This window comes from Phoca vitulina, unplaced genomic scaffold, assembly GCF_004348235.1.
Source record: "Phoca vitulina isolate PV1807 unplaced genomic scaffold, GSC_HSeal_1.0 scaffold10, whole genome shotgun sequence".
NCBI classification, from domain to species: domain Eukaryota; kingdom Metazoa; phylum Chordata; class Mammalia; order Carnivora; family Phocidae; genus Phoca; species Phoca vitulina.
Window position 1 is genome coordinate 11772432 of NW_022589713.1, and position 27629 is coordinate 11800060.

Below are 27629 nucleotides of genomic sequence, written 5' to 3' on the forward strand. Positions count from 1 at the left end.
GCCTTTGCACATATTGCCTGTTTTCCTAGAACTCCCTACATTGTAGTGTCATGCCTCCTTTCCTGGTTCAAACAGCTCAAAGTTTACCACTGAGAGAGGATTTCCCTGAACCTCCTGGGACCCCATCCATGTTTTTCCTAAACTTTTTACTTTGTTTTCTTTATGTATCTGTACTATCCAGATATAATCTTAAATATTTGTTAATGTGTTTTTAATCTCATGCCACTAAAAATCTCCAGCATGATGGTCACCTGTTTTTCTGGTCTTTACTATATTTTCAACATCTATGTTAATGCCTGATACATAATAAGTGCTCAGTAAATATTTGTTGAATTAATAAAAATATGAATGAAATGTAACTGGAGACAAAAAAATCATAAAACCTGTTACATGTATCACTAAGTAATAATAGTAACTATATATATCTATCTTAAGGTATTAAAATGTTTTATTTTTCAGGACTAAGTGGAATTCTTCAAAATGTCAGGTAAGATTTTATGAATAAATTTTAATATGCTCTATTTTCAAATGTGAATTTTGTGATATTTTCCTTAAAAATTGGAGTTTATTTCCTTTTGAAGTTATTTTTTATTGTTGTTTAGCATTTGGAGAAAACATATGTGTTCATTTATATATATGAACATTTCTATCTTTGACAGAAAAGGATTAAAAGGGATTTATATTGGCACATATATACTGAAAGATCTCTAAAGTATGTGGGGAGAATTAAGTAAAGGCAAAAGTAAGAAAGTAAGTCTGCAAAGAGGGGCAGTACTAATAAGAAGCCTGTGGTGACAGCCTGCTCACATGGAGAAGGGCTCAGAAGCAGGTCCTGCATTTTCAAACAGTGCAGAAGATGATGGAAGGAGAGAAACATCACATTTATGGGATTTGTGTTTTTCAGAGATAAAAATCAGTCAGTTAAGAGAATCAGAATTTTTCCTTGTAGTGAGTACAGGGAGACACGTCTCTGATCACAACAATGGGATGAGGTAGCATCATGGAAAGTGAGTTCAGGCCCTCCCTTGCAACAATTATAGTAACCGAGATCAGTTTCACTGGAGAGGTAGTTTAAACTGCCTCTGACTGAGTTGTGTGTGGAACCACTGCATTTTAAGCCATTACGTATTTATTGTGTGATGTTTTGAAATCATTTAAACATAGTCATTTTCCAAAAAGGATTAGGGACAAAATAAGATTCACTCTACATATGACTGTGTTCTCCATATTATATAGTGGGGAAAAGAATTTTTGCTAATGAGCCAGCAGTTTATGTAGGTAGGAATCAGCATGAAGTCAGCTGAACCACTAGCATGAAAGTGTGTTGCTTTGATCATAGCACAATATAAATAATTGCTTAGTTTGTTTTTTTCTTAAATCTATATTCAGCCTGAAAATTCATCAATATATATTAATAGGTTAATACCTAATATACATAATAAATTATGTGTCTTTAAAAAATATGAGTGTATTTCATATTATTTACATTCATTGATAAGAAAAAATGAATTTGGGGCGCCTGGGTGGCTCAGTCGTTAAGCGTCTGCCTTCAGCTCAGGTCATGATCCCGGGATCCTAGGATCGAGCCCCACATCAGGCTCCCTGCTCCGCAGGAGGCCTGCTTCTCCCTCTCCCACTCCCCCTGCTTGTGTTTCTGCTCTCGCTGTGTCTCTCTCTGTCAAATAAATAAATAAAATCTTTAAAAAAAAAAAGAAAAAATAAATTTATTCTCTTATCACATTATCACTTCCATTGTAAATCATGTCCCTTCTACCTCTCCTCCCAAGGTGTGGTCCCCACAGCCCCTGAGCAACCTACAGATGAAACGGAGAATCAAATAAAGTCTCCTGATCCCAGGCCTGATGCTCCTCCTGACTACAATTCCCATTTTGTACCAGGTGGGTTAAATAATCAGAAAGATTATTTCACCTCTCCAGAAAACCATACTAATAGTTAAGATTGCTTTTAAAAGTAAGTAAGTAATTGAATGATTCAGTAAATAAGTATTGAATGCCTCCAGGATGCCAAGTAGTTTACTGGATGTCCATTAGAATATATTTGTAGGCTACTGAGGAAGGAAGTTGTACAAACACTAAAGGCATGCTCTTTGCTCTGTTATGAAAATGTGAAGAGAATGTTGTAGGACCGGGATGACAGTAACTGACTCTACCAGGGATTTGAGGGAGGATATAACTGAGGAAGTCAGATTTTTCTGGCTTGATGAGGAGTTTCTCACTCAACGGAAAGGAGGAAGGGACTTCTTTCTAGCAGAAGGAACTGTAGGTACAAAAGCACAAGGTCGTGTGGGGGGATGGAGTAAACTTGTGATGGACATTAAGGAGGGCATGTGATGTAATGAGCAGTGGATATTATATAAGACTGATGAATCACTGACCTCTACCTCTGAAACTGGTAATACATTATATGTTGATTAATTGAATCTAAATTAAAAAAAAAAAAAAGCCCAAGGTCATGAAAGTCTGTTAGGAGACATGCATGGGACAAATGCAAGAGAAATGGAGGTGAATGGCCTTGAGTGCTGATTAAGGAGTTATACAAATATTTTTATAAGTCTGAATGCACTACTGGTGGTGACTTAGTGAAATGGATACTCATAATGCTAGTAGAAATTTGAGTTATTATAGTCTTTTTATAAAATAATTAGGCAATGTGTAAAATTTTTAAAATTAGAAATACGCTTACTTTCGAAGTAAGGAAGGAAATAATCGGGATTGTATGCAAATACATTTCAATGACCTAGAAAATGATAGATAAGGTGTAGCAACATTTCTCTAAATATATAGTTAAATGTATATTTAGAGGTGGGAACCATTGAGTTAGTCTGTGAAAGAGGAGAAGAAGCCCCAGTACCCAAAGGATAATGGTAAAAATGTTGTTTTGGCTCTAGACAAAAGATCTGTGGAGCTCAGTTAACCTCTGCCCTTGCAGTGTTTTCTGAAAACAGCAGGGCTTCCTTTTCCCCTTTCCCTCATATATGTGCATATCTGGTCCAATTTAACCCCTCATTACTGGCTCAACTCCTGCTAAATCCAAGGTTTTGACAGTCCTAAATTATAATCATGCTATATCTGACCATTTCTCTAAATTTACTTCAGAACATGATCTACGTAATCTATCTTATGTTAATGGATCACTCTATAACCAATAACCTAGGTTCCACTAGAACAGAGGCTCTACCAGTTCTAAGTAACATTGGCTATAAGTCATGTTCTGTTCATCTGGGAAAGTGTCTGTTCCTCTCCTATCAAAAAATTAGCAAGAGCATAGGATATATCATTCAAATCAAATGACTAGATAAACATTATGAAAAACATTATGATGCAGAGCACAGAACTGCATTTTCAGTTATGAAATACAGTAACAAAAATTCACTGTGATCGCCACCTAGTGGCTGAACTATATACTTATTTATGATGATGCAAATTATGGCCCTGTAATTCACATAAAGGAACTTGGAATACTATAAAGTATTTGGCTTTAATTAATTTCTTTAAAATCAATTACTTAATTTCTATTAGCATTATAGTACTGGACATGCAATCCCACTGAAAATAATTTTGTCCCAAATATGTTTGAAAGAATAGCTAATAAAGACACTTTTGTTATACGTAGTCTATTTAAAGAAAAGAAATTGACATAATTTTGTGAAATAAAAAAGGATGGTAGTATTCAAAATAACTGAGAAGATGCAAATCCCACAAAGAGGTATTTTTCACGTTGGTATTGGTAGGACAAAGCTCCATAACAGAGTTCTTTTTTTAAATAAATCTGGGATATTATAGTTACCAAAATTAACCGTTTTGCTTTGTTTTGGTTTCCTACAGAACCAATCAGAATCCTTAATGGTAATTTCAAAGCTCAAATGGGGAATATAATATGCTGTTTACCACACATAATTTGATCATGTTTGTTCCTTCAGTTCTCTTAACATCTATGAATAATACATATAACAAAAATCATTTGATTACATAAACATGTATATAATTTTTCTAGAAATATAATCTGTACTGAATAGCCCCATAATCTAAATTATAATTTTCTAATTTATTGATCCTCAAATTTTATTACATGAGGTACTTTTATGTTAAAATCACATGGCTAAAGATGGCGGAGGAGTAGGGGACCCTATTCCAACCGGTCCCCTGAACTGATCTGGATATCTACCAGACCACTCTGAACACCCACAAAATCAGTCTGAGATGTAAGAAGATATATCTGGATCTCTACAAACAGAATATCGCAGGCAGTTGGTTTCGAGGTATGAAGCGGGGAGCCGCGATTCCCTGGGCAGATTTTGGAAAATAAACAGAAGGGGGAGGGAGCCAAGCCGCCAGGATCCTACACCACCGGTGAGCGATAGACTCCTGTGCTGGGGACAGGGCACAGGCTCGCAGACCGGTAGTGGCGGGGAAAGGACTTTAGGGTAGCCCCCTGGACTGAAATCTGGAGCGGCAGCACCGTGCATGCGAACTGGGGGCGGCTGGTGGTTTTAGAAACACAAAGGGTAGAGACGTGCCTGGACCTGGCAGCTGAGGGGTGCACAACCCAGGACGCTGCAGTTTATAGCAGCACAGACAGAAACAGAGATAGTGTGGCCTGGAGAGCTCATTGAAGAACAGACTGCGATCTCTCTGCTCTGAGGCAGAGGGTTGGAAACGGTCTCTTCTGCTCTGACTCTTGGAAGAGATGCAGAAAGCCACCAGGGAAAGCCGCCAGAGAACAAAAGCCCCCAAAAAACGGTTTTCACTGAGCCCATCCGCCCCACACAGAGGGCAGGGCAACTCCACCCAAACGGGGTTGCCTGAGTAACAGCGCAGCAGGCCCCTCCCCCAGAAGACAGGCTGGGAGAACAAGAGGCCAACAACCCTAAGGTCCCTATAAAACAGGTGCATCTTGCTTGGGTTGTGGTCAATAATTTGGACTCTGTATATTCCCTCAACCACCCCTCAACAGAATGAGTAGGAGGAGGAACCCCCAAAATAGGAAAGACTCAGAGACTGTAACTTCTGCCACAGATTTACAAATGGATACAGATTAACCAAAATGTCGGAAATGGACATCAGGGTAGCGTTTATGAAGACAATAGCTAGAATGGAGAAATTGATTAATGGCAACGTAGAGTCTCTACTGGCAGAAATGAAAGCTGAACTGGCAGAACTTAAAAATGCTATCAATGAGATCCAATCTAATCTAGATAATCTAACAGCTAGGGTAAGCAAGGCAGAAAAACGAATTAGTGATCTAGAAGACCAACTGATAGAAAAGAAGGAAAAGAGGAGGCCAGGGAGAAGCAACTCACAATCCATGAAAGCAGAATTGGAGAAATAAGTGACACCATGAAACGTTCCAGTGTCAGAATTATTGGGATCCCTGAGGGGGTGGAGAGAGAGAGGACTAGAAGATATATTTGAGCAAACTGTAGCTGAGAACTTCCCTAATCTGGGGAATGAAACAAACATTCGTGTCTTAGAGGCAGAGAGGACCCCTCCCAAGATCAAGGAAAACAGACCAACGCCCTGGCATGTAATAGTAAAACTCACAAATCTTAGGACCAGAGAAATCATCTTAAGGGCAGTTAGGGGGAAGAGATTCCTTATGTACCAAGGGAGAAATATCAGAATAATGTCAGACCTATCCACAGAGACCTGGCAAGCCAGAAAGGGCTGGCAAGACATATTCAGGGTACTAAATGAGAAGAACATGCAGCCAAGAGTACTTTATCCAGCAACGCTGTTATTTAGAATGGATGGAGAGATTCAGAGCTTCCAAGACCAGCAGAAACTGAAAGAATATGTGAGCACTAAGCCAGCCCTGCAAGAAATGTTAAGGGGGGTTCTATAAAAGGAGAAAGACCCCAAGAGTGATATAGAACAGAAATTTACAGAGACAATCTATAGACACAAGGACTTCACAGGCAACATGATGACAATAAATTCATACCTTTCAATAATCACTCTCAATGTGAACAGCCTAAATGCTCCCATAAAACGGCCCAGGGTTGCAGATTGGATAAAAAGACAGGACCCATCCATATGCTGTCTACAAGAGACTCATTTTGAACCTAAAGATACATCCAGACTGAAAGTGAAGGGATGGAGATCCATCTTCCATGCCAATGGACCTCAAAAGAAAGCTGGGGTACCAATTCTTACATCAGACAAATTAGATTTTAATCTAAAGACTGTAGTTAGAGACATAGAAGGACACTATATCATTCTTGAAAGGTCTATCCAACAAGAAGATCCAACAATTGTAAATATCCACACCCCCACCATGGGAGCAGCCATCTACATAAGCCAACTGTTAACCAAAATAAAGAGTCATATTGATAACAATACATTAATTGTAGGAGACCTCAATACTCCACTCTCAGCAATGGACAGATCATCTAAGCAGAAAATCCACAAAGAAGCAAGAGCTTTGAATGACACACTGCACCACATAGATCTCATAGATATATACAGAACATTCCACTTTAAAAAAACAGAATACTCATTCTTCTCGAGTGCACACAGAACTTTCTCCAGAATAGACCACATACTCGGTCACAAATCAGGTCTCAACTGGTACCAAAAGATTAAGATTATTCCCTGCATCTTCTCAGACCATAATGCTTTAAAACTAGAACTCAATCACAAGAAAAAATTTGGAAGAAATTCAAACACTTGGAAGCTAAAGACCACTCTGCTCAAGAATGTTTGGGTCAACCAGGAAATCAAAGAAGAACTTAAACAATTCATGGAAACCAATGAGAATGAAAACACATCAGTCCAAAACCTATGGGATACTGCAAAGGCAGTCCTAAGGGGGAAATACATAGCCATCCAAGCCTCACTCAAAAAAATAGAAAAATCCCGAATTCACCAATTAACTTTACACCTTAAAGAACTGGAGAAAAGGCAACAAACGATGCCTAAGCCACGCATTAGAAGAGAAATAATTAAGATTAGAGCAGAGATCAATGAATTAGAAACCAGAAACACAGTAGATCAGATCAACAAAACTAGAAGTTGGTTCTTTGAAAGAATTAATAAGATCAATAAACCTCTGGCCAGACTTATCCAAAAGAAAAGAGAAAGGACCCAAATTAATAAAATTATGAACGAAAGGACTAACACCAAGGAAATAGAAAAAATTATTAGAAATCACTATCAACAACTATATGCCAATAAATTAGGCAACCTGGAAGAAATGGATGCCTTCCTAGAAACCTATAAACTGCCAAGACTGAAACAGGAAGAAATTGACAACCTGAATAGACCAATAAGTAGTAACAAGATTTAAGCAGTGATCAAAAACCTCCCAAAGAACAAGAGTCCAGGGCCTGATGGATTCCCTGGGGAATTCTACCAAACATTCAAAGAAGAAATAATACCTGTACTCCTGAAGCTGTTTCAAAAAATAGAAGCAGAAGGAAAGCTTCCAGACTCATTCTATGAGGCCAGCATTACCTTAATCCCCAAACCAGGCAAAGACCCTGTCAAAAAGGAGAATTTCAGACCGATATCCCCAAAATTCTCAATAAAATCCTAGCTAATAGGACCTAACAATACATTGAAAGGATCATCCACCACGACCAAGTGGGATTTATCCCCAGGATGCAAGGGTGGTTCAACATTCGAAAATCAATCAATGTGATAGAGCACATTAATAAGAGGAGGGAGAAGAACCATATGGTCCTCTCAATTGATGCAGAAAAAGCATTTGACAAAATACAGCATCCTTTCCTGATTAAAACTCTTCAGAGTATAGGGATAGAGGGCACATTCCTCAAGTTCATAAAATCCATCTGTGAAAAACCCACAGTGAATATCATCCTCAATGGGGAAAAGCTGAGAGCCTTTCCCTTAAGATCAGGAACAGGTCAAGGATGCCCACTCTTGCCACTATGTTCAACATAGTACTAGAAGTCCTAGCAACAGCCATCAGACAACAAAAAGAAATAAAATGTATTCAAATTGGCAAAGAAGAAGTCAAACTTTCTCTCTTTGCAGATGACGTGATACTTTATGTGGAAAATCCAAAAGACTCCACCCCCAAATTACTAGAACTCATACAGCAATTCAGTAATGTGGCAGGATACAAAATTAATGCAAAGAAATCAATTGCTTTCTTATATACTAGCAATGCAACTGTAGAAAGAGAAAATAGAGAAACGATTCCATTTACAATAGCACCAAAAACCATAAGATACCTCGAATAAACCTAACCAAAGAGGTAAAGTATCTATACACGAGGAACTACAGAACACTCATGAAAGAAATTGAAGAAGACACAAAAAGATGGAAAAACAGTCCATGCTCATGGATCAGAAGAATAAACATTGTTAAAATGTCTATGCTACCCAGAGCAATCTATACCTTCAATGCCATCCCAGTCACAATTCCAATGACATTTTTCAAAGTGCTGGAACAAACAATCCTAAAATTTGTATGGAATCAGAAAAGACCCTGAATCGCCAAGGAAGTGTCGAAAAAGAAAAACAAAGCTGGGGGCATCACGTTGCCTGATTTCAAGCTATATTACAAAGCAGTGATCACCAAGACAGCATGGTACTGGCACAAAAACAGACATATAGACCAATGGAACAGAATAAAGAGCCCAGATATGCACCCTCAACTCTATGGTCAATAATCTTCGACAAAGCAGGAAAAATATGCAATGGGAAAAAGATAGTCTCTTCAGTAAATGGTGCTGGGAAAATTGGACAGCTATATACAGAAGAATGAAACTGGACCATTCTCTGACACCATACACAAAGATAAACTAAAAAATGGATGAAAGACCTCAATGTGAGACAGGAATCCATCAAAATCCTAGAGGAGAACTAGGCAGTAACTTCTTCAACATCGGCCACAACAACTTCTTTCAAGATACATCTCCAAAGACTAGTGAAATAAAAGCAAAAATGAACTTTTGGGACTTCATCAAGATAAAAAGCTTCTGCACAGCAAAGGAAACAGTCAACAAAACAAAGAGGCAACCCACAGAATGGGAGAAGATATTTGCAAATGACACTACAGACAAAGGGCTGATTTCCAGGATCTATAAAGAACTTCTCAAACTCAACACCCAAAAAACAAATAATCAAGTCAAAAAATGGGCAGAAGACATGAACAGACACTTCTCTGAAGAAGACATACAAATGGCTAACAGACACATGAAAAAATGTTCATCATCATTAGCCATCAGGGAAATCCAAATCAAAACCACATTGAGATACCACCTTACACAAGTTAGAATGGCAAAAATTGACAAGGCAAGAAACAACAAATGTTGGAGAGGTTGTGGAGAAAGGGGAACCCTCTTACACTGTTGGTGGGAATGCAAGTGGGTACAGCCACTTTGGAAAACAGTGTGGAGGTGCCTCAAAAAATTAAAAATAGGGCTACCCTATGACCCAACAATTGCACTACTGGGTATTTACCCCAAAGACACAGATGTAGTGAAAAGAAGGGCCAAATTCACCCCACTGTTCATAGCAGCAATGTCCGCAATAGCCAGCCTGTGGAAAGAGCCGAGATGCCCTTCAACAGATGAATGGATAAAGAAGATGTGGTCCATATATACAATGGAATATTACTCAGCCATCAGAAAGGATGAATACCCAACTTTTACATCAACATGGATGGGACCGGAGGAGATTATGCTAAGTGAAATAAGTCAAGCAGAGAAAGTCAATTATCATATGGTTTCACTTATTTGTGGAACATAAGGAATAGCATGGAGGACATTAGGAGAAGGAAGGGAAAAATGAAGGGGGGGAATCGGAGGGGGAAATGAACCATGAGAGACTATGGACTCTGAGAAACAAACTGAGGGTTTTAGAGGGGAGGGGGGTGGGTGGATGTTAGCCCGGTGATGGGTATTAAGGAGGGCACGTACTGCATGGAGCACTGGGTGTTACACGAAAACAGTGAATCATGGAACACTACATCAGAAATTAGTGTTGTATTGTATGGTGACTAACATAACATAATAAAATTAAATTAAATTAAAAAAATAAAATAAAATCACATGGCTCATATAAGAATTAAGCAACTCACTGAGTTGATAAAACAATATTCTTAAGATTATTTATATGACTTTTAGTTGCATTGTTTTTAATAGTTCAAAAAGAGGGGGTAGGGATATCTGATTTCCAGTCTAATTTGGGTACTCTTAAACACAGTTCTTACAGGAACTGAAGTATATTCTTCATGACAAACTGAAACATGTAATTTCTTCCATTTGTTCTAAAGACACTAGGTTTTTTGTTTTTGTTTTTTCTCATGTAGCTCTAATTTGACGTTGTTTCTAGTTACTATTATTTTTCCCTTAGTCTGTCCTGACTTTCAGTGTCTATCAAGATCTGTACGTCCTCTGTCCTTAAGAAGTGGTATTCCCCAGGGTTGGGCCACTCCCCTGCCCTGCCTTGTCTCCTTCTTTCAACTATTCCATTCACCCAACTTTTTACACACTCTCCTGAGTGATCTTGGTAATTTGCCTTTAACCACTTAAGAATCCCTTAGCACCCGCCCGTATCAATCTCCTGTGCTCTGAACTTGCATTTCCCTGGAAATGACCCTGGATCTCAAACTCAGTAGTCTGTAATTCAACTTTGGCATGTTGCTCCAGAACACATACCCTCTATTCTTTCCCTCCTCTGGAGGTTGCAGGGACCCACCACAGAACTTGAGAATCTTTCCTCATATCCAGTCTGTTACTGAGACAGGACTGTCTCTTCAATGTTGCTTATTACTCCTCCACTTACTGCTCCTTACATTACAAATTAACTTGCCTTCCATCTGCACTCCTGGAAGCACCTCCTGCCTAATTGAACCTCATTCATAAAGGTTCTGAGTGTAAGCCCAATTACTTCACTTTCTGTTTTATTGGCATACAGTTTACTCTTTGCACAGAGGAGTATAGGTCTTTCATAATCTTCAGTCCTTCCCCACCTTCCTTTCTAGCCTGTCTGCCTAATCTCCATACACAGCCTTGGCCCCCCTGCAATACTGAGTCTCCCCTGTGCAATTGTTCATTTTGCACCTACTCTCCCTGTAAAACCTCTGTCCATTGTGGACATCTGGCTGGGTCTAACATGTCAGCACTAACATCATAGGGTACCTCCTCTGCCTGGGTTGAGCACCGTTCCTCTCTAATCTCTTCACACACTATGAATCTACCTCTGATCCCACGAGTGAATTGCTTCATGATAACCATTCACTTTTTTAAAAAAAAAATCTGTGTATTTTCTGTAGAACTGAATGTCCTCAAAGACATGTCTTTCTACATCTTTCTGTCTCTAGCAGTAAGCACAGCAGCTGGTCCTTGAAATGGCATTGTGGAGTGTTTCCCAAATAAAGAAATGTTTGATTTATTTCATGGCCTTGTTCTCAGACAGTATTAGAAGAAATAGTTCCACAATTCATGATGCTCCTGAGTGGGATTTTGATGAGTAACCAAAATGTCCCAGACTTCATGAGCGTCAAAAGCCACTCTTCCCTTTAATGCCCAAATCACCAGAATCTGACCCTCTGTCCAATTTGCCTTATAGGAAGGGCTATCTGTCTTTATTTCTCATCCCACACTACTTCTGGAAGTCTTGGGGAATCTCCCTTCCTGGTGGTGGCTGGTTTCCTCGGCATTGGCTGACCCCAGACCACTGCTTTGCCTCTATGCTGGTGACCACTTACTCTTTCTGAAGCCAGCTTTCTGCCTGCTACACTGTTTTTTCTGTACTGTGACATCCCCTAGGAGGGGTGCATGCGTGTGTGTGTGTGTGTGTGTGTGTGTGTGCGTGTGTGTGTGCGCGCGCACGCGCGCGCCTAAAAAAACAGCGGCCAGCTAGAGTTGCTCTTCTACTCTGTAGTTTCAAGGCTATCCAGAGAGTCCTATTTTGGATGTTCCTCGCCTCTCTGATCTAAAGGGAGTATTAGCATAATTTAATTAAGGGTGCCTCTGCAGTCAGAATGCTTGAGTTTTAATTCTGACTCTGTCACATATTGACATTATTGATTCTTGAGCAAGTTACTTATCCTCCTATGCCTCAGTTTTTTCCTCTGTAAATTAAGGAGAATAATAATAGTCTCTACCACATAAGGTTGATGCCTAGATTACAAGATTTAATACATGTAAAGTAGTTACAACAGTGCCTGGAACATAATAAAAGCTCAGCACGTATTACCTATTACTACTTATATATATAAGTAGTAATATATATATATATATATTATATATATATATATAAACATAGCTTCCTCTAACAGGAGTTCCTTCCTGGTGTGCATGGTGTCCAGGATCCAGTTCTTTGGGTTCTCTGAGAGAGAGCATAGTCTCCACCTTACCCGACTCTCTCAGGTCTTTTTCATTCTGCAGGAGGGACCTTTTCAAAGAACAGCCACCAATGGACTGTTCACATTTTTCAGGAAATATCAGTCCCTGCCCTACACAGCTGTGTGGCATTGCTTTTTGATTACAAAAAGATACCAGATTTCCCAGTCTGGAGCCGCAGGCCCAGAGCCTGGGTTATTTTGGGAAATATGGCTACAGCTATCCCAGGCTTGTTCCCTTTAGTGCACGTACTTAGACAGGAGGTAAATCTCAGCTTCTGACACCCCTTGCTGTCTTCTGGACCAATATCCCAGTATAAGAAAACGCGGATACATGCACATCCACACATTATAAACAGTACTTTTATAAACAAATAGCAATTTTCAGAAAGAAACTCAGTTTAACCTATATTTAGGTAAGATTTGTTTTTTCCTTTAAGGAGAAGATCCACAAAACTATTTGCAACCATGTGATTATGCATCACAGTTTTGTGACATTGTCTCCATCTTTTCCATTTTACAATAGGATCTTTTCTTTTTTACGTTGGTTAAACAAAAGGGTCTTTAAATCACTGGCTTTCAAACATTCTTTTTTTTTTTCTTTCTTTTATTTAAAGGAATCTCTACACCCAACGTAGGGCTCAAACTCACAACCCCAAGATCAAGATTCACATGCTCTACCAGCCGCCCCCTTAAACATTCTTAATGACAATCTACTATGACCCACAGTAAATAATATATATATGTATATATTTACATATAACAATATTTATATGTACTTATTATATATATGCTATATATAACATTTCATCAAGCAATAATACAGTGAGTATATAGCATATGGACAATACAGTTTGATTTTTTCTATTTTATTTTATTCTAGTGTAGTAAATTTTATTGTAAAAAATTTTAATTGTTAATCATTAAATTGATTTCACAGCCCACTAATGTATGTATGTATTATAAAACACTATATTAGCACAATGTTTCTCAAACTTCGTTGTTGATAAGAATTAGTGAAATAGCTATACTTATATCAGACAAAATATACCTTAAGGCAAAAGTTGTTATTAGAGATAAAGAACATTTTACAATAAGAGAAGTGTCAATCCATCAGGAAGACATAACAATTATATATATATATATATATATATATATATACATCTAAAAACAGAGCTCCAAAATATATGAAGCAAAAAAGACCGAATTCAAAGGTAAAATAGACAATTCAGTAAATAAGAGTTGGAGACTGCAATACCCCACTTATAGTAATGGATAGAACAACTAAGTAGAAGGTCAAAGGGAAATAGAGGCCATAAGCAATATTATACACCAAACTAAACATAGACACGTATAGATTACTCTACCCAACAACAGCGGAATATACATTCTTCTCAAGTGCATATAGGACATTTTCCAAGATAGATTACTGATTGAGCCAAAAAACAAGTCTCATTAATTTAAAACAACTAAAATCATACAGGTTTCACAATGGAAGAAAATTAGTAATCAATAAAAATAGAAGGAAAGTTGGGAAATTCGAGGAAATTAACACACCATTAAATAACCAAAACGGCAAAAAGAAATCACAAGAGAAATTGGAAAATACTTTTGAGGTAAATAAAATCTCAATATACCAAAGCTTATGGGATACAGCTAAAACAGAGCATAAAGAGGGGAGCCTGGGTGACTCAGTTGGTTTTGCGATTGAGCTCCACACTGGGCTCTGTGCTCAGCAGGGAGTCTGCTTAAGATTCTCTCTGTCTCCCCCCCTGCCTTTCCTCTCTCTCTCAAATAAATAAACCTTAAAAAAAAAATCAGAGAGAAATTTATAGCTATCAACACCTACATTAAAAAAGAAGAAAGACTTCAAATCAGTAACCCAACTTTTCACCTTAGAAAGAAGCCAAACCCTAAGCAAGTAGGAGGAAATAACAGAATTTAAAGTAGAAGTAAATGAAATAGAGAAAAGCAATAGGCCAAACTGACAAAACCGAAAGTTGGATCTTTGAAAATATCAACAAAATTGAGAAATCTTAAGCTAGACTGACCAAGAAAAAAAATAGACTCAAAATATTAAAATCAAGAATGAAAATGGAGACATTACTAACAAGCTTAAAAAAATTAAAATGTATTACAAGAGAATACTATGAACAGTTGTATACCAACAAACTGGAAAACCTAGATGAAATAGACAAATTCCTAGAAAAACACAATTTTAACTTACTCCAAGAAGAAAGAGAAAACCTAAAGAGAGCTATACAGCCAGTAAAAAGATTGAATTAGTCATTTAAAAATTTCTGACAAAGAAAAGCCCAGGTCTGGATGGCTTCATTAGTGAATTCTACCAAATGCTTAATGAAGATTTTAATACCAGCCCTTTACAAGAAATGTAAGAATAGTGGACACTTACTTCCCAACCCATTCTGTGAGGCCAGTGTTACCCTATTAGCAAAATTAGACAAAGACATCACAAGAAATGAAAACTGTAGAGCAATATTCCTTATAAATACAGATGCAAAAGTGCTCGACAAGATACTAGCAATGTAGTAACCAAATCCAGCAATTTAAAATAGGGATTATATACCAGGCCAAGTACACTTTGTCCCAAGTACGAGAGGTTGGTTTATCATATTAAAATTAGTCAGTGTATGTACCATATGAATGGAATATAGTAGAAAAATCATATGATCATATCAATAGATAGAGAAAAAGTATTTGACAAAGTGAAACATCCTGTATGATTAAAAACACTTAACAAATTAGGAATAGGAGGGAACTTCCTCAACCTAATAAAAGGCATCTATGAAAAACATCATGCTTAATAGCAAAAGCCAAAAGCATTCCCCCTAAAGTCAAGAACAGGACAGGATATCTCTTCATGCCACTTCTATTCAACATTGTACTAGCGGTTTTAGCCAGGGCGATTTGGCAAGGAAAAGTAATAAAAGTCATCCAGATTGGAAAGGAAGAAGCAAAACTATCTCTATTTGCAGATGACATTATCTTGTATGTAGAAAATCCTAAGGAATACACACACACATGCACACCCAACTAGCACTAATAAAGCAGTTCAGCAGTAGGAGTGTAAAACAGTGAAGCCACTTTGGAAAACAGTTTGGCATTCCCTCAAAACATTAAGGCTAATTCCACTCCTAGGTATATACTCAAGAACTGAAAACTTGTACACTAATTTCACAGCAGTGTTATTATAAATAATTGCCAAAAGGTAGAAACAACCCAAATGCCCATCAACTGATTAATGAATACATAAAATGTGGTATGTCCATGCAATGGACTATTACTCAGCCATAAAAAGGAATTGAATACTAGTACATGCTACAAGATGGAAGAACCTTGAAAATATGATGCTAAATCAAAGAAACTAGACAGAAAGGCTACATGTTAACATGAATTCATTTATATGAAATGTCCAGGTTATGCAAATCTGTAGTGACAGTGGTTTCCAGGGGCCGGGGCAAAAGATAGGAAATGACAGCTAATGGGTATGGACTTGCTTTCTGGGGTGATAAAACTGTTCTGAATTACTTAGCCATCATTAAAAAACACCCCTTTGAAGTTACTATCTTTGTGACCTTAAACAATAATAACAATAAACATAATAACATAAATGTACAGTGCTAATTATGTGCTGTCTTGTGCTAATCCCACTACCACCTACTGAAGTAGGGATATTATTATCTCCAAGGGGGAAACCTATTACAGAGAAGCCAACAGGTTACTTGATGTTTCAAACCTTATTTCTACACCTCTGTGTGGAATAATTATCTTATAAGGTTTAAGAGGATTAAATGAGTTACCGTGTAAAGCCCCTTACTTAGTACATTGTTGGTGCATGGTACACATTCAGAAAATGGATCATGTTTTAGTCTGAAGTGGATATTGTGTGACACATACGTTTTTCATGTAGAAGTGTGTTCTAGTGTTAATAGTGTATAACATTTTCCTTTGTTTTTGGATACAGGACCCGCTGGACCAGCTGTCCCTGCACCTGCAAGCTACCCAGGAGGCTTGCCTGTGGGATACTACAGCCCGCAGCAGCCCTGTGCGTTCCCCTCATATCAGCTACCTGGTGGTATTCATCCTATCCAGTACCAGCCTGGCAAATATCATATGCCAAATCAGCCTGTTCCAATAACATGGATGCCAGGGCCTGTTCTTATGCCAAACTGTCCTCCTGGTCTGGAATACTTGACCCAGGTACTCCACACAAATCCAAATAATTTTCTGATGAAGTATGACTGGGGATCTGACAAAAAGAGATCTGAAGCTGGATAGAGTGGATGAAGGTGGTGGGTCAGTGATGACAGTGGTCCTGTTTGTGAGACCGTAGGAATGGTGGTACTGATTTCAGAAATGTGAAGGGAAAATGAGTGCAGGGATGTATTTGGTGGAATCAGTACAGCTTTCTAAAGGATGTATGCTGAATTTTAAGATATGCAAGGTGTCCTGTGGAAGGCAGTTTAAGAAACAGGGAAAACTATCAAAGATGCTAATTGAGGTGTTATTTGCATAGAAGTAAAGAGTTAACACCAAGAACAACAACATGAAGAACAGAACAGAAGGCCAAGAGTGAGTCACTGAGTGTCTCCTCCCATCCCTTTTTCTCATTACCCACAATTTTCATTAGCCACTCCTGCCACCCTCCAAACATAAAATGTCAATAAAAAGAGGAGACTTACCAAGGGTTCTCTTCAGGCCAAATTCAGAGACCCCCTTCCCACAACACAGTGGATTCTTATTTTCCATCTATATAGATGTTCTGAAGCTACCAGGATATCCGGATCAGAAACTGGGGCAGTATGTCAAATCCACGTACCAAATGGTATCGCTTAAAACCACATGTCAGAGACTCAAAAAAATTGCTTAATGAAAATAAGATGAAGCTGGTACTGGAAGTCCTTTAGAACCTATCGAATCATGTTTGGTTTTAGAAAAAGATGTTGGAATACATTATAAGCAAGGGACTTGCCAGTTTTCTTAATTTGCCAAGTTTTTTCATTTCTTCTATTACTCTGACAGGAGTTAAATGAACATATTTTATGAATTCTGTTTTCTCTTTCAGGGATGTTTTGAATTTAAAAAAATAAGTGAAAAAAGAAACAAAACAAACAGGTGTAGAGCCAGACAAACCCGGTTTTAAATTCTACTTGTACTCCCTCTTCACTGCAACCTTCAGTAACTTTCATGACCTGTTGGTGCTTGAATTTCCTCATCAGTAAAATAGTACTAGCAATACATACCTTATTGGGTTGTTAGGAGAATTTTTAGGAGCTAAGGTTTATAGTGCGCCTACTATTTTGGGCACACAAGGCCATCCAGTGGGCGGCAGCTTGTGGATATTATTAGTTGAAACACCTCATATGCAAACAGAAGACAGAACCAGTCATTTGCTTTATCATTTTCCTTATCCTACCTAGCCTTTTTGCAATCTCCAATATAGATTCCATGAATCATTATCAGACTGTCAAGATTCTGGAGCATTCAAAGTAGCAGGATTATATTATTTCTAGAGTATTGGCTTGGCCAGTGACCCTACCAGTTTGTTAGAGAACTGATCTATAGCAGCCGTAGAGTCTCATTGGACAAACTTCTTTTACATTAACAGGCATTATTTCTTTAGAATATTTTGCTCAGCAGTGGATGCTTTTATCAGCAATGAATATTTTTACTTTGAGTTCTAGATTTTAACATTCTGGATTTTTAAAGGAACTGTGGACCTCCTTAGTGACCACTTTTGGCATTTTATAAGACAGATTTAGACCTCCTTACCTGATTGTGTTTTCATATAAGAAAAAGATTTTCATGAAGGAAGGATTATATCTTCCCTATACCCTCCTGTAATCAATTACACCACAAAATATTTATGTCTAGTTATTTTTGACTTTCTTTATTACCACATTCATGTACTTTTTTATTAGCTAAAGTATTCAATGACTATGGTGAAATAGGACATTTCAGGCAATATTCTGGGCTCAAGGATTAGGAATGATCTATATCATCTAAAATTATATAGATATAATTACTCTGTCCTCAAAGAGGTTTCTTCTTTTCTGCTATAATATTGTCAAGTAATATCAGGTGCTGAGCCCATCAAACTGTCTTTAGAGTGATTCCTAAGTGAAGTTAAGGCAGAAGTTTATCTAGTGATGTTCCCAACACCCTTTTCAAGAGATCCCATCCCAGAATGTTTCCTCCCCTTTGTCCTAATCCTAATCACATGCTTCCAGCCTTGTGGACCCTCATTAAAGTATGCACCTAGGGAAGCCCCTGGCATTAGGACCTCAAATGAATGGAAATCAGTGTGTTAACATCTTCCAGAGGTACCTGTGAAAATAATGTAAAACTGGATACTACTGTGTGAGGTCCCTGGCTGATTTGCTCTCTGTAAGCCACTGAGAAAGTAGCTTCCTCTGTGGCTGGTCCATGTTAAACCGTCCCAAACTTCCTGAGCACCTCCAGGCTGTGAGTTCAGTGAGTGACAGACATGTCAATGAGATCAGTGAGTAGGGGCCGAGCTAGAAACAATCTGTGTCAACACAGCTTCTTCTAGATGCTGTTACTGTAGTAGGAAGATTATTTTCTGATGTACCAGGCAACTGTTTATCTTTTTTTTCTTTTGCACCTGTTTATCTTTTACAGTAGAACTGGAGAAAAGTGGTATTCCTATCTGGACAGCTCTGCTAATTTCACTTGATAATTTTTTTATTTCATTCAATTTCAAAAAGATATTTTGGTGCCAATTAATACATTTTTATACCTGTCTCATCAGCTTCTTTTCTAGCACCGATTTGATTTAATTCTGTTATTTGTATTTTTGCTAATTGCTTTGTTCTATCCCAACAGTTGGACAACATACACGTCCTTCAGCATTTTGAGCCTCTGGAAAGTATGTATAATTTTGTAGTGTTCAGCAGTATTTGAATCAGGTGGAAATTTGCATTACCCAATGATCATTTCTTAATGATTCAAAGAGAAAGGACTATCTTCTTCTACCCTTTTTTCAAGAAAGTAATAAAGGGAATTGTTTTGTATAATTGTATCTATTTATGTACCATACCTAAGTTCTTAGACTTGAAAAAGACTTACATATTATCTGGTCAACTCCCCCTTCCCACCCTATTCTGCATATTCATCTTTCATGGAAGAGGAAAAGAAGGAACCAAGAGACTAAATGAGTTAGCCAGGGGGCACCATAGTCAGCTGGTAGAGCTGCAAATAGAATCTAAATCTGCTAAGTTCTAGTCCAGTGCCCTTGCTTTAGAAGTAAAAAGAAATCACAGTAAACATGCTGCTTGATCTCAGTTCATCCTCACTGGATTACTGACCTTCTCTTTACCACCAGATCTGCATATTCATTTGACCGCTACGCAGAGCCTGAGTCTTCTTGGTTCGTTTTCCTATTTGCAATTAGGAATGACCCTAACCATCTCAGTATATTTCTTGAGCTGACTACTTTATGGTAAAATGTGTACTTTTATTTAAATGGTTTCTTTTTTTTTTTTTTTTAAAGATTTTATTTATTTATTTGAGAGAGAGAGAGAGAGAGAGAGAGCACATGAGAGGGGGGAGGGTCAGAGGGAGAAGCAGACTCCCTGCCGAGCAGGGAGCCCGATGCGGGACTCGATCCCGGGACTCCAGAATCATGACCTGAGCCGAAGGCAGTCGCTTAACCAACTGAGCCACCCAGGCGCCCCTCTAAATGGTTTCTTTATTAAAGTTTTCTAAATTCAGGTACTCCAGGAATATAGTTTTAGTCTTTGCATTTATGTGGAAAAGTTTTAAAAATCATTTTTACTGACCTCCTTAAAAGAAATGTTTTAAGTGTTCAAAATTACCAAATATTTATTGGGCATCTGAATTATTTCGGTATCCTAATCAATGGTAATATTTCACTTTAAATTTTTAAAAAGCTATTTTGCTTTAAGCCCCTAAGAAATACTATAAAAGGACTTCTCGGGGCCCATTTTAACTGCTTTTAATTTAAAGTGTCTTTCTCATTTTCTTTTATAGTGATGACATCTTTTGAAACTAATAATAGATATGATATTAAAAACAACCTGGACCAAATGGTTTACATCGTAACTGAAGACACAGACGACTTTACCAGAAATGCTTATCGGACACTAAGGCCCTTCGTCCTCCGGGTCACCGACTGTATGGGCCGAGAAATCATGACAATGCAGAGACCTTTCAGATGCACCTGCTGTTGCCTCTGTTGTCCTTCCACCAGGCAAGAGGTCAGAGAATGCAGGTCTTATCCCTGGTTTCTTCCTGATCCAAGTCTTCACAGCACAGTTGTGCTCCTTCCAGAATGACACAGAAGGGGATTTTCAGAGAGTGGGGAGGAAGGAGGCCACATTGTCTCACCCAAGGGAAATCACAGAGGGCTTTTTCTTGTGGGTTCTTTCTTGTCTTCTGGTGCTAGTTGGGGGGTCAGGCACAAATTAGGGTTATTTATTCGGTGACCACAATTCTATCAGTTGTGTCTACTGAGTTGGAAATGTATCTGTGACCTAGAACAGAAGTTACACACATTTGTCTAAATGTACCTACATATCCGCAGATGTCGCTAGACATCATCGAATGCTTTTAGAATTGGAAGAGACCTTGGATGACTTTGCACTCCCCATCGCAGTCCACACCTGGCCACAGATAAAGAAGGGGTGGCTCAGAAAGATGAAGTGCCTGATGAGGGTGTTACAGTCCCCCAAGTGCCAGACCTAGAGAGCAGGTGTTCTGAGTTACAGTTGGCTTCCTCTTCTACAACCCGTGCAGCTCTAGGAAGGTTGTTTGCTGCAGAGAAAAGCAGCAGCTTTAGCGAGAGGTCCACTAGAATTTTGAATTCCAGATATGTCACCTACTTAAATTGTGCAATTTACTTAACTTCTTTGGGGCTCAGTGCTCTTGTACATAAAATATGCACAACAATACCCCATGGGATTCCTGGGATATTTAAAAGACATGGTAAGTGCCAGCACTTACTAAATGTTAATTTATTTACAACCTTCTCTGTGTTTTGATTTCCTGTAAGATGGAAGTAATAATAGCACCTATCACACAGGATTGCTTTGAGGATTAAATATAAATAAATGTTAACTGTTCATTACAGTACCAGACAGATAGTACAGTGCTCAGAGGATGTTGTTCCCAGGTATCTTACGCCTCTCTCGTTACTGTTTTTGTAATAATAGCCTGATATTTGAGATGAATCTTCACCTTTAATCCTTAGTCCTTTTCGATATACTAGGAATTCTTCATATTCATGAGTTGGGTTTTCTTCTCAAATGAATTTTTTTTAAGTAATTTACTTGTATACAGTTTTTATTTATTTATTTTTTTAGCTCTTAGGACTAAACTTGTGTAAGATCTTAATCCTAGGCAGCTATCAAATTTATATGCTTATGTGTATGTGTGAATGTATATATATGAACAATAACATCTTTTTTTAAAAAAATATCTTGATTTGACAGTTCATGAAGCTATGTAGTACTGCCCCATGATGAGACCTAGTGGACTCAAAACTCTTAGAAAAGTGTATATGACGCCAGAAAAGCTACCAGTAGAACTTTAACTCTGGCCTCTTACTAAGTAATTTAATTTTGTGACTCTTGTTATTATTAAATATGAAGATCTTAGTTCTTCACAAAGAAATATTGTAAAGATGCTTAGCTAAAGCAGGGCAGTGGACAGTTTTGAAACTTTTTAATATGGCTTTACATATCCATTCACACATTCTGTTGTTTACACAATACTCAGTTTCAGGGCGCCTGGGTGGCTCAGTCATTAAGCGGCTGCCTTTGGCTCGGGTCGTGATCCCGGGGTCCTGGGATCGAGTCCCGCATCGGGCTCCCCCTGCTCTTCGGGGAGTCTGCTTCTCCCTCTGCCTGCCACTCCCCCTGCTTGTGCGCTCGTGCTCTCTCTCTCTGTCAAATAAATAAATAAAATCTTTAAAAAAAAAATTCATTTTTCAGAATGCCTCTTTTTCTATTTTCTCTTATAATTGTCAAGTCTGAGATTCGAATCTAAGAAGTTCCCTTGCTACTTTGTCATGAATTGTGCTAGAAGACATGAGACACCTAGAGCAGAGACAAAGAACTTCACTACAGCACAGTAAACAGCATGAGTGTCATGCAGTTGGCGTAGGTCCCCGTGCCCCCAAGTTCTATAGGGTTGACTCAGAGGAGCCCACGCAGATGCTGCATACAGCTGAGCAATTCTGAGCTTGGAGAACTGTCCATTTTTGCAACAAGCAGCCACTTTGTTCCAAAGGGAAATGTCACCTCAGTTCTCAAGGCTGTTCCGACCTACAACCCTAAGAAAGAGCCTGGGTTAAAAAGGAAGGTTCTCTACCAGTAACAATTCTTCAGTCCTGGAAAGACTTAAGAGCACATCTGGGTGGTGTGTACGCGTACAGGTATATATGTAGCATCCTTCCCTCTGTCACTGCTTCTTTGTAGCTGGAGGTGCAGTGTCCTCCCGGTGTCCCCATTGGCTTTGTTGCGGAACACTGGAACCTGTGCAGGGCCGTTTACAGCCTCCGGAACGAGAAGAAAGAAAATGTGATGAGAGTGCGCGGGCCTTGTTCAACCTACGGCTGTGGTTCAGATTCGGTTTTTGAGGTAAACAAATATAAAAATGACATTTTTACTATTTTTTCTACATGTACTAACAGACCTTAAAATCATTTGGCTTTAGACTATCTTTTAATGTGAATGAATAAAGTAGAATGAGGAAAGAGTTACTGGTGACATCAAATCATTTTCAAATTATTGTTAGTGGATTGCTTACTGTTTTCCAAAGTATGAGCTACTTTTTTTTTTATTTCAGTGTTTGATAAAGATAAGAAGTAACCATTTAAAACACTAAACCCGAAAGTAAATAGCATGACTGAATCCATTTATTTATTCTTGGTCGTATTTAATTCACCATTTTTACCACAGATTTGCAGGATTGCAGGTCCTGATTAACAAAAATGCCCGACATATCACAGAACATATGGGGCACCCTGAGATTGTGTACGTTATTTGCATGGTAGAAGTTGTCTGTGTCCTTAAGAGATAGGATAACACTGATAGCATGGATAAAACTCATAATAGGTTATAACATTTTCTCAGGAAATCCTCTTGTTTTGCCTCTATCTCAGTATCTACAAAATGAGTGCTTATTATCCTACGAATCTGACAAAGGAGATTCCTAGAAATGTTTCCTGAGCTTCTTAGAGAAACCTTGAATGCCTTGCAATTCAGCAAGGCTCATTATCTAAAGTTGCTCATTCAGATATTTTCTATGATACCCAATAAACTTTTTTTTTAGTTCTTCAAGCATTGCTTATTTATTAAAAGACCATTGTAGCGAAATAAAAAATGTGGATAAGCCAGATTTTAGGGGCAGGTGTATAGGATCATTCTGATCACCAAAAGTTAGTATTTGGGTATTTTCCCTCTGGCAAGTGCCAGAATCCCCCTTTTACAAGCCAAAGCCCCTCGGGATTCTGACATACTTTAGGAAGACAGGGTGGATTTGGCCCACAAAAACTTGAGTGATTATTTGAAGTTTGTGAAGTACATAGAGCTATGCTTCCTTACTTTTGCTCGTGTGTTTCCCTAGACTGTAGAGACTCCCTTCCAATCCCCAATTCCTACCCTTCACTATATGAAAAAGAATTTTGGAATCAACTCAAATCGTACCTCCCTAATAACTCATTTGAGGATGAAGAAAGAGCACCAGCCCGAGAACTGTCCGCTATACCCCAGTTCAGTTATTGACCAGTTGCAAGGCACTTTATCCTTCTTGGCCATAATTCCCTGTTACTTTACAGTAATTTATTACTTTTTAGTAATAACTACATCATTACTATATTAATTTCCTGTCCTGTATTTATGCTGTCACAGTGTAAACTGCTTCTAAGTAGAAGAATGAAGTATGTATTATAATATTTTTCAATCCTCATAAAGTCATATTCTTATCTTTCTAGGTCAAATCCCTCGATGGCGTGTCCAACATTGGCAGTATTATTAGGAAGTGGAACGGTCTGTTATCAGCAATGGGCAATGCTGACCACTTTGAAATTCACTTCCCATTAGACCTGGATGTGAAGATGAAAGCCATGATTTTTGGAGCTTGCTTTCTCATTGTAAGTCTTTTACTTTTGAGTTGTCTTGAGAGAATCACTCTTTATGATGAGATGCAGTGTAGTGTAATAGAAAGGCAGTAACCTTTGAAACTAGGACAGTGTCTGTCTCTACCACTTACTAGTTACGTGTTTGGGAAAGTGGTTAGCACTTCCAGGCCTCATTCGCCTTACCTATAAAATGGAGATAAAAATACTTATATTTTTCAGGGCATTGAACATTAGCTATCATGTGAGTAGAGGAGCCAGAAGAGTACTTGGAGAATATGGGGCATCCAGTGGGTATACTTGTCCTCATTGCCTATTGTTTGTCTTTCCCATTACTTAAAGATGCCTATCCTGTGACTTCTTAATGAAATAAATAACTCTAAAGCTGATGTCCTTTCCCTCCACCCCACTGCCTCTCTGTCAGTGGACCCCTTGGTGTTGTATCTTCCTTAGATTTATTAGGTACAGCTCCCTTGCTGTATTACTGACTGATCAGTGGTTAAGTGGAAATAAAATGGATATATTTACCTTAAAAATGTAGCTAACATATTGCAGTTGGTATACTTAACATATTTAATATTGATTGTTAAGCTTTTCTTCCTTTTAACAACGAAAATTTAGCTAGTCAGTACCCCCAAATGGAAATGTTATTGGCTACCAACAATTCCAAGTCTGTAATTGCTGGTCTTCATGTTAGATCCTCTTCATAAAGGTTTTATTAGATTTATTTATCCTTAACTAGAATGAGGATCATCTGATAAATTATAAAGGATAATACTTTATGCATTGCATCTAATTATGTATGTATCTATACATGTACAGTTATCTTTCTCTCTCTCTCTCTATAGTATATATTATATATGTATGTTTAATTTTTTTTCTAATTTCAGGACTTCATGTATTTTGAAAGATCTCCGTCACAACATTCATCAAGATAGATGGACACAGCAAATCAGCAATTATGGCTAATAAAAAAAATTAGAAAAGTTGGATCGGGCTTACAATCCCCTCAATTATTTGCAAATATATGTATCTGCTTTTGCAGATTATTTTCACTGGTTATTAGCTCTAACAGGCTAACAGTGTAAGGGCAAGAATACAATCTAAATATGTTTCAATTGATTATCTGTTCATTTGTCCTCTTGGTAGACTAGGAGTTCACCTTGAAAAAGCTATGACTCATTAACCAAGTAAACACATTACAATGAGCTTCAAAATGCTTTACCATGACATAAGGGAAAATGAATCCGAGAGCTCTCACATTAATAGGTCATGAAATGGTGGGCTTTTTAGAGCAATCTTTGAGACAGAGTAATATAGCTATTATCCCTAACCCTGTCCTACCTCTCCTACCTCTTGTCCTGTTACTGAAGACAAATTTGATTCCAGGTGAAAAGAATGATACTCTTGATATTCAAAAACAAAAAGGAAGGCAGACAGAAATTCTATGTGTTTATTGTACAAGGAAAAATTGACTTGTGCATATGTATCAAAACCTTGTTTTGCAAGTTTCTAAGTTTCCATGAAAATTTTGATTTTATTTCCAAATCAAACATGGTTTATTTTTTTTTTTTTTATCATAGGGTTTATATTTTTCATGCATACTCCCTCATTCACTAGCATGGTCAGTCAGGACTTGCTTGTATATGGAGTCAGGGTCAGACTATCAGGAAGAGGTGACAAGGACCACAGCCAGTCTAGCTCTCTGAGCAACTTAGAGACATCAGCGCCCTTATAAGGAGCTTGCATTTAATCCATTTCATCTCTCTTGGTCACAGATGCCTTATATAAAAAATATGTTTGGTCAAATCTCTAAGAATGCCTTTTGAACCTTTGTATATCATTTGATGTGACATAGAGAAGATAATTGGTTTTTTTTTTTTCACTTTTCAAGAAGATCCCTGATAATCACCGTATTTTTCTAATACCAGGAGTTAGAGTTTTGTTCCTGAATTTTGAAATATGACATTCTGTGTAGCACTTTGTAAAAGCAAAACCTACAAATCTTGACATTGTCTAATATTTCTTAGCTGCTTTTTATTTAGATGATAGATAAATCTGTATCTATGCAAAGAAAATAATAAAACACAGCAAACATGCTACTTCTCTGCGAACTATAACTTACCAGTAAAATTATGTAGGATCACCATAGAGTACAAACGTACTTCTTTTTATTGGCTAGTTAAAAGCATAGTGTATTACTGAATAGACTCTGATGAATCAACCTGCCTCTTCTGCACTCTACCTTCCTATCTGGACATGGACTGTGTTCTTTCAACACAGCCAGTATATTGAATGAAATGTATTCTCCTTGCGAAGTAAAACAAGCCTGAGTGTTCTCAGATGGGATTATTCAGAAATGAGGGCCTTTGCCCACACTTCCTCTTGAAGTCAAAGAAAGGTGCTTCATTTTTAAATTATATTTATCTTTTCATGGTAAAGTTGTTTTACTCAGTTTCTGGTAATTTTTATTTTTAGGTGCTACTACTAGCTTTAAAAAAAATGTAAAACTGCTGCTTTCTAGAAAAAAATAATTACCTTATATTTGAAAATATAATTGCAGTCTTAGATATATATATTATTTCTTATAATAATGTTTGACATTTTATATATGAAATCAGACAAATAGTATTGAGAAAGTTTATCTCTATAAACCTCCTTTTTACTTGCCTATACCCCTACATCCCAAGACCTGCTGCATAATACTAAAAAAAATATATTATTTTTAACATATGACATTTTAAATTTGTTTAAAGTTTTTATGGTATTAAGTTGTCTCTTACAGTTATAATTCCACTTTCTTTAAAAGTAATACTGTATGTCTTGTGGCACTTGGGTGGCTCAGTCAGTTAAGTGTCTGCCTTCGGCTCAGGTCGTGATCCCAGGGTCCTGGGATCGAGTCCCGCATCGGGCTCCCTGCTCCGTGGGGAGCCTGCTTCTCCCTCTCCCACTCCCCCTGCTTGTGTTCCCTCTCTCGCTGTGTCTGTCTCTGTCAAATAAATAAATAAAATCTTAAAAAAGTAATACTATGGTCTTATATTTTTATACTATGGTTCATATTATGATTTCTATATTTCCTAATGGTATTTCATTGTATTTCTATATTTGGTATTTCTATATTTCCTAATGGTATTTCATCAGATTCACTAAAA

The 27629-nt window shown here is 37.8% G+C and overlaps 1 protein-coding gene across 7 annotated transcripts in view; it reads left to right on the top strand.

The window, feature by feature from the left end:
- The window catches only part of PLSCR4 (phospholipid scramblase 4), a 45346-nt gene extending 18007 nt beyond the window's left edge, over positions 1 to 27339 (top strand). For all 7 annotated transcript variants that reach the window (XM_032408506.1, XM_032408510.1, XM_032408508.1 and 4 more), the window contains 8 exons: positions 460 to 487; positions 1788 to 1898; positions 16321 to 16556; positions 19203 to 19245; positions 20370 to 20596; positions 22817 to 22978; positions 24334 to 24492; positions 25368 to 27339. In XM_032408506.1, coding sequence (XP_032264397.1) covers positions 481 to 487; positions 1788 to 1898; positions 16321 to 16556; positions 19203 to 19245; positions 20370 to 20596; positions 22817 to 22978; positions 24334 to 24492; positions 25368 to 25415 — 993 coding nt within the window. In that variant the 5' untranslated portion in view covers positions 460 to 480 and the 3' untranslated portion in view covers positions 25416 to 27339. The remainder of the gene's footprint in view (positions 1 to 459; positions 488 to 1787; positions 1899 to 16320; positions 16557 to 19202; positions 19246 to 20369; positions 20597 to 22816; positions 22979 to 24333; positions 24493 to 25367) is intronic.
- The last annotated feature ends 290 nt before the right edge of the window (positions 27340 to 27629 follow it).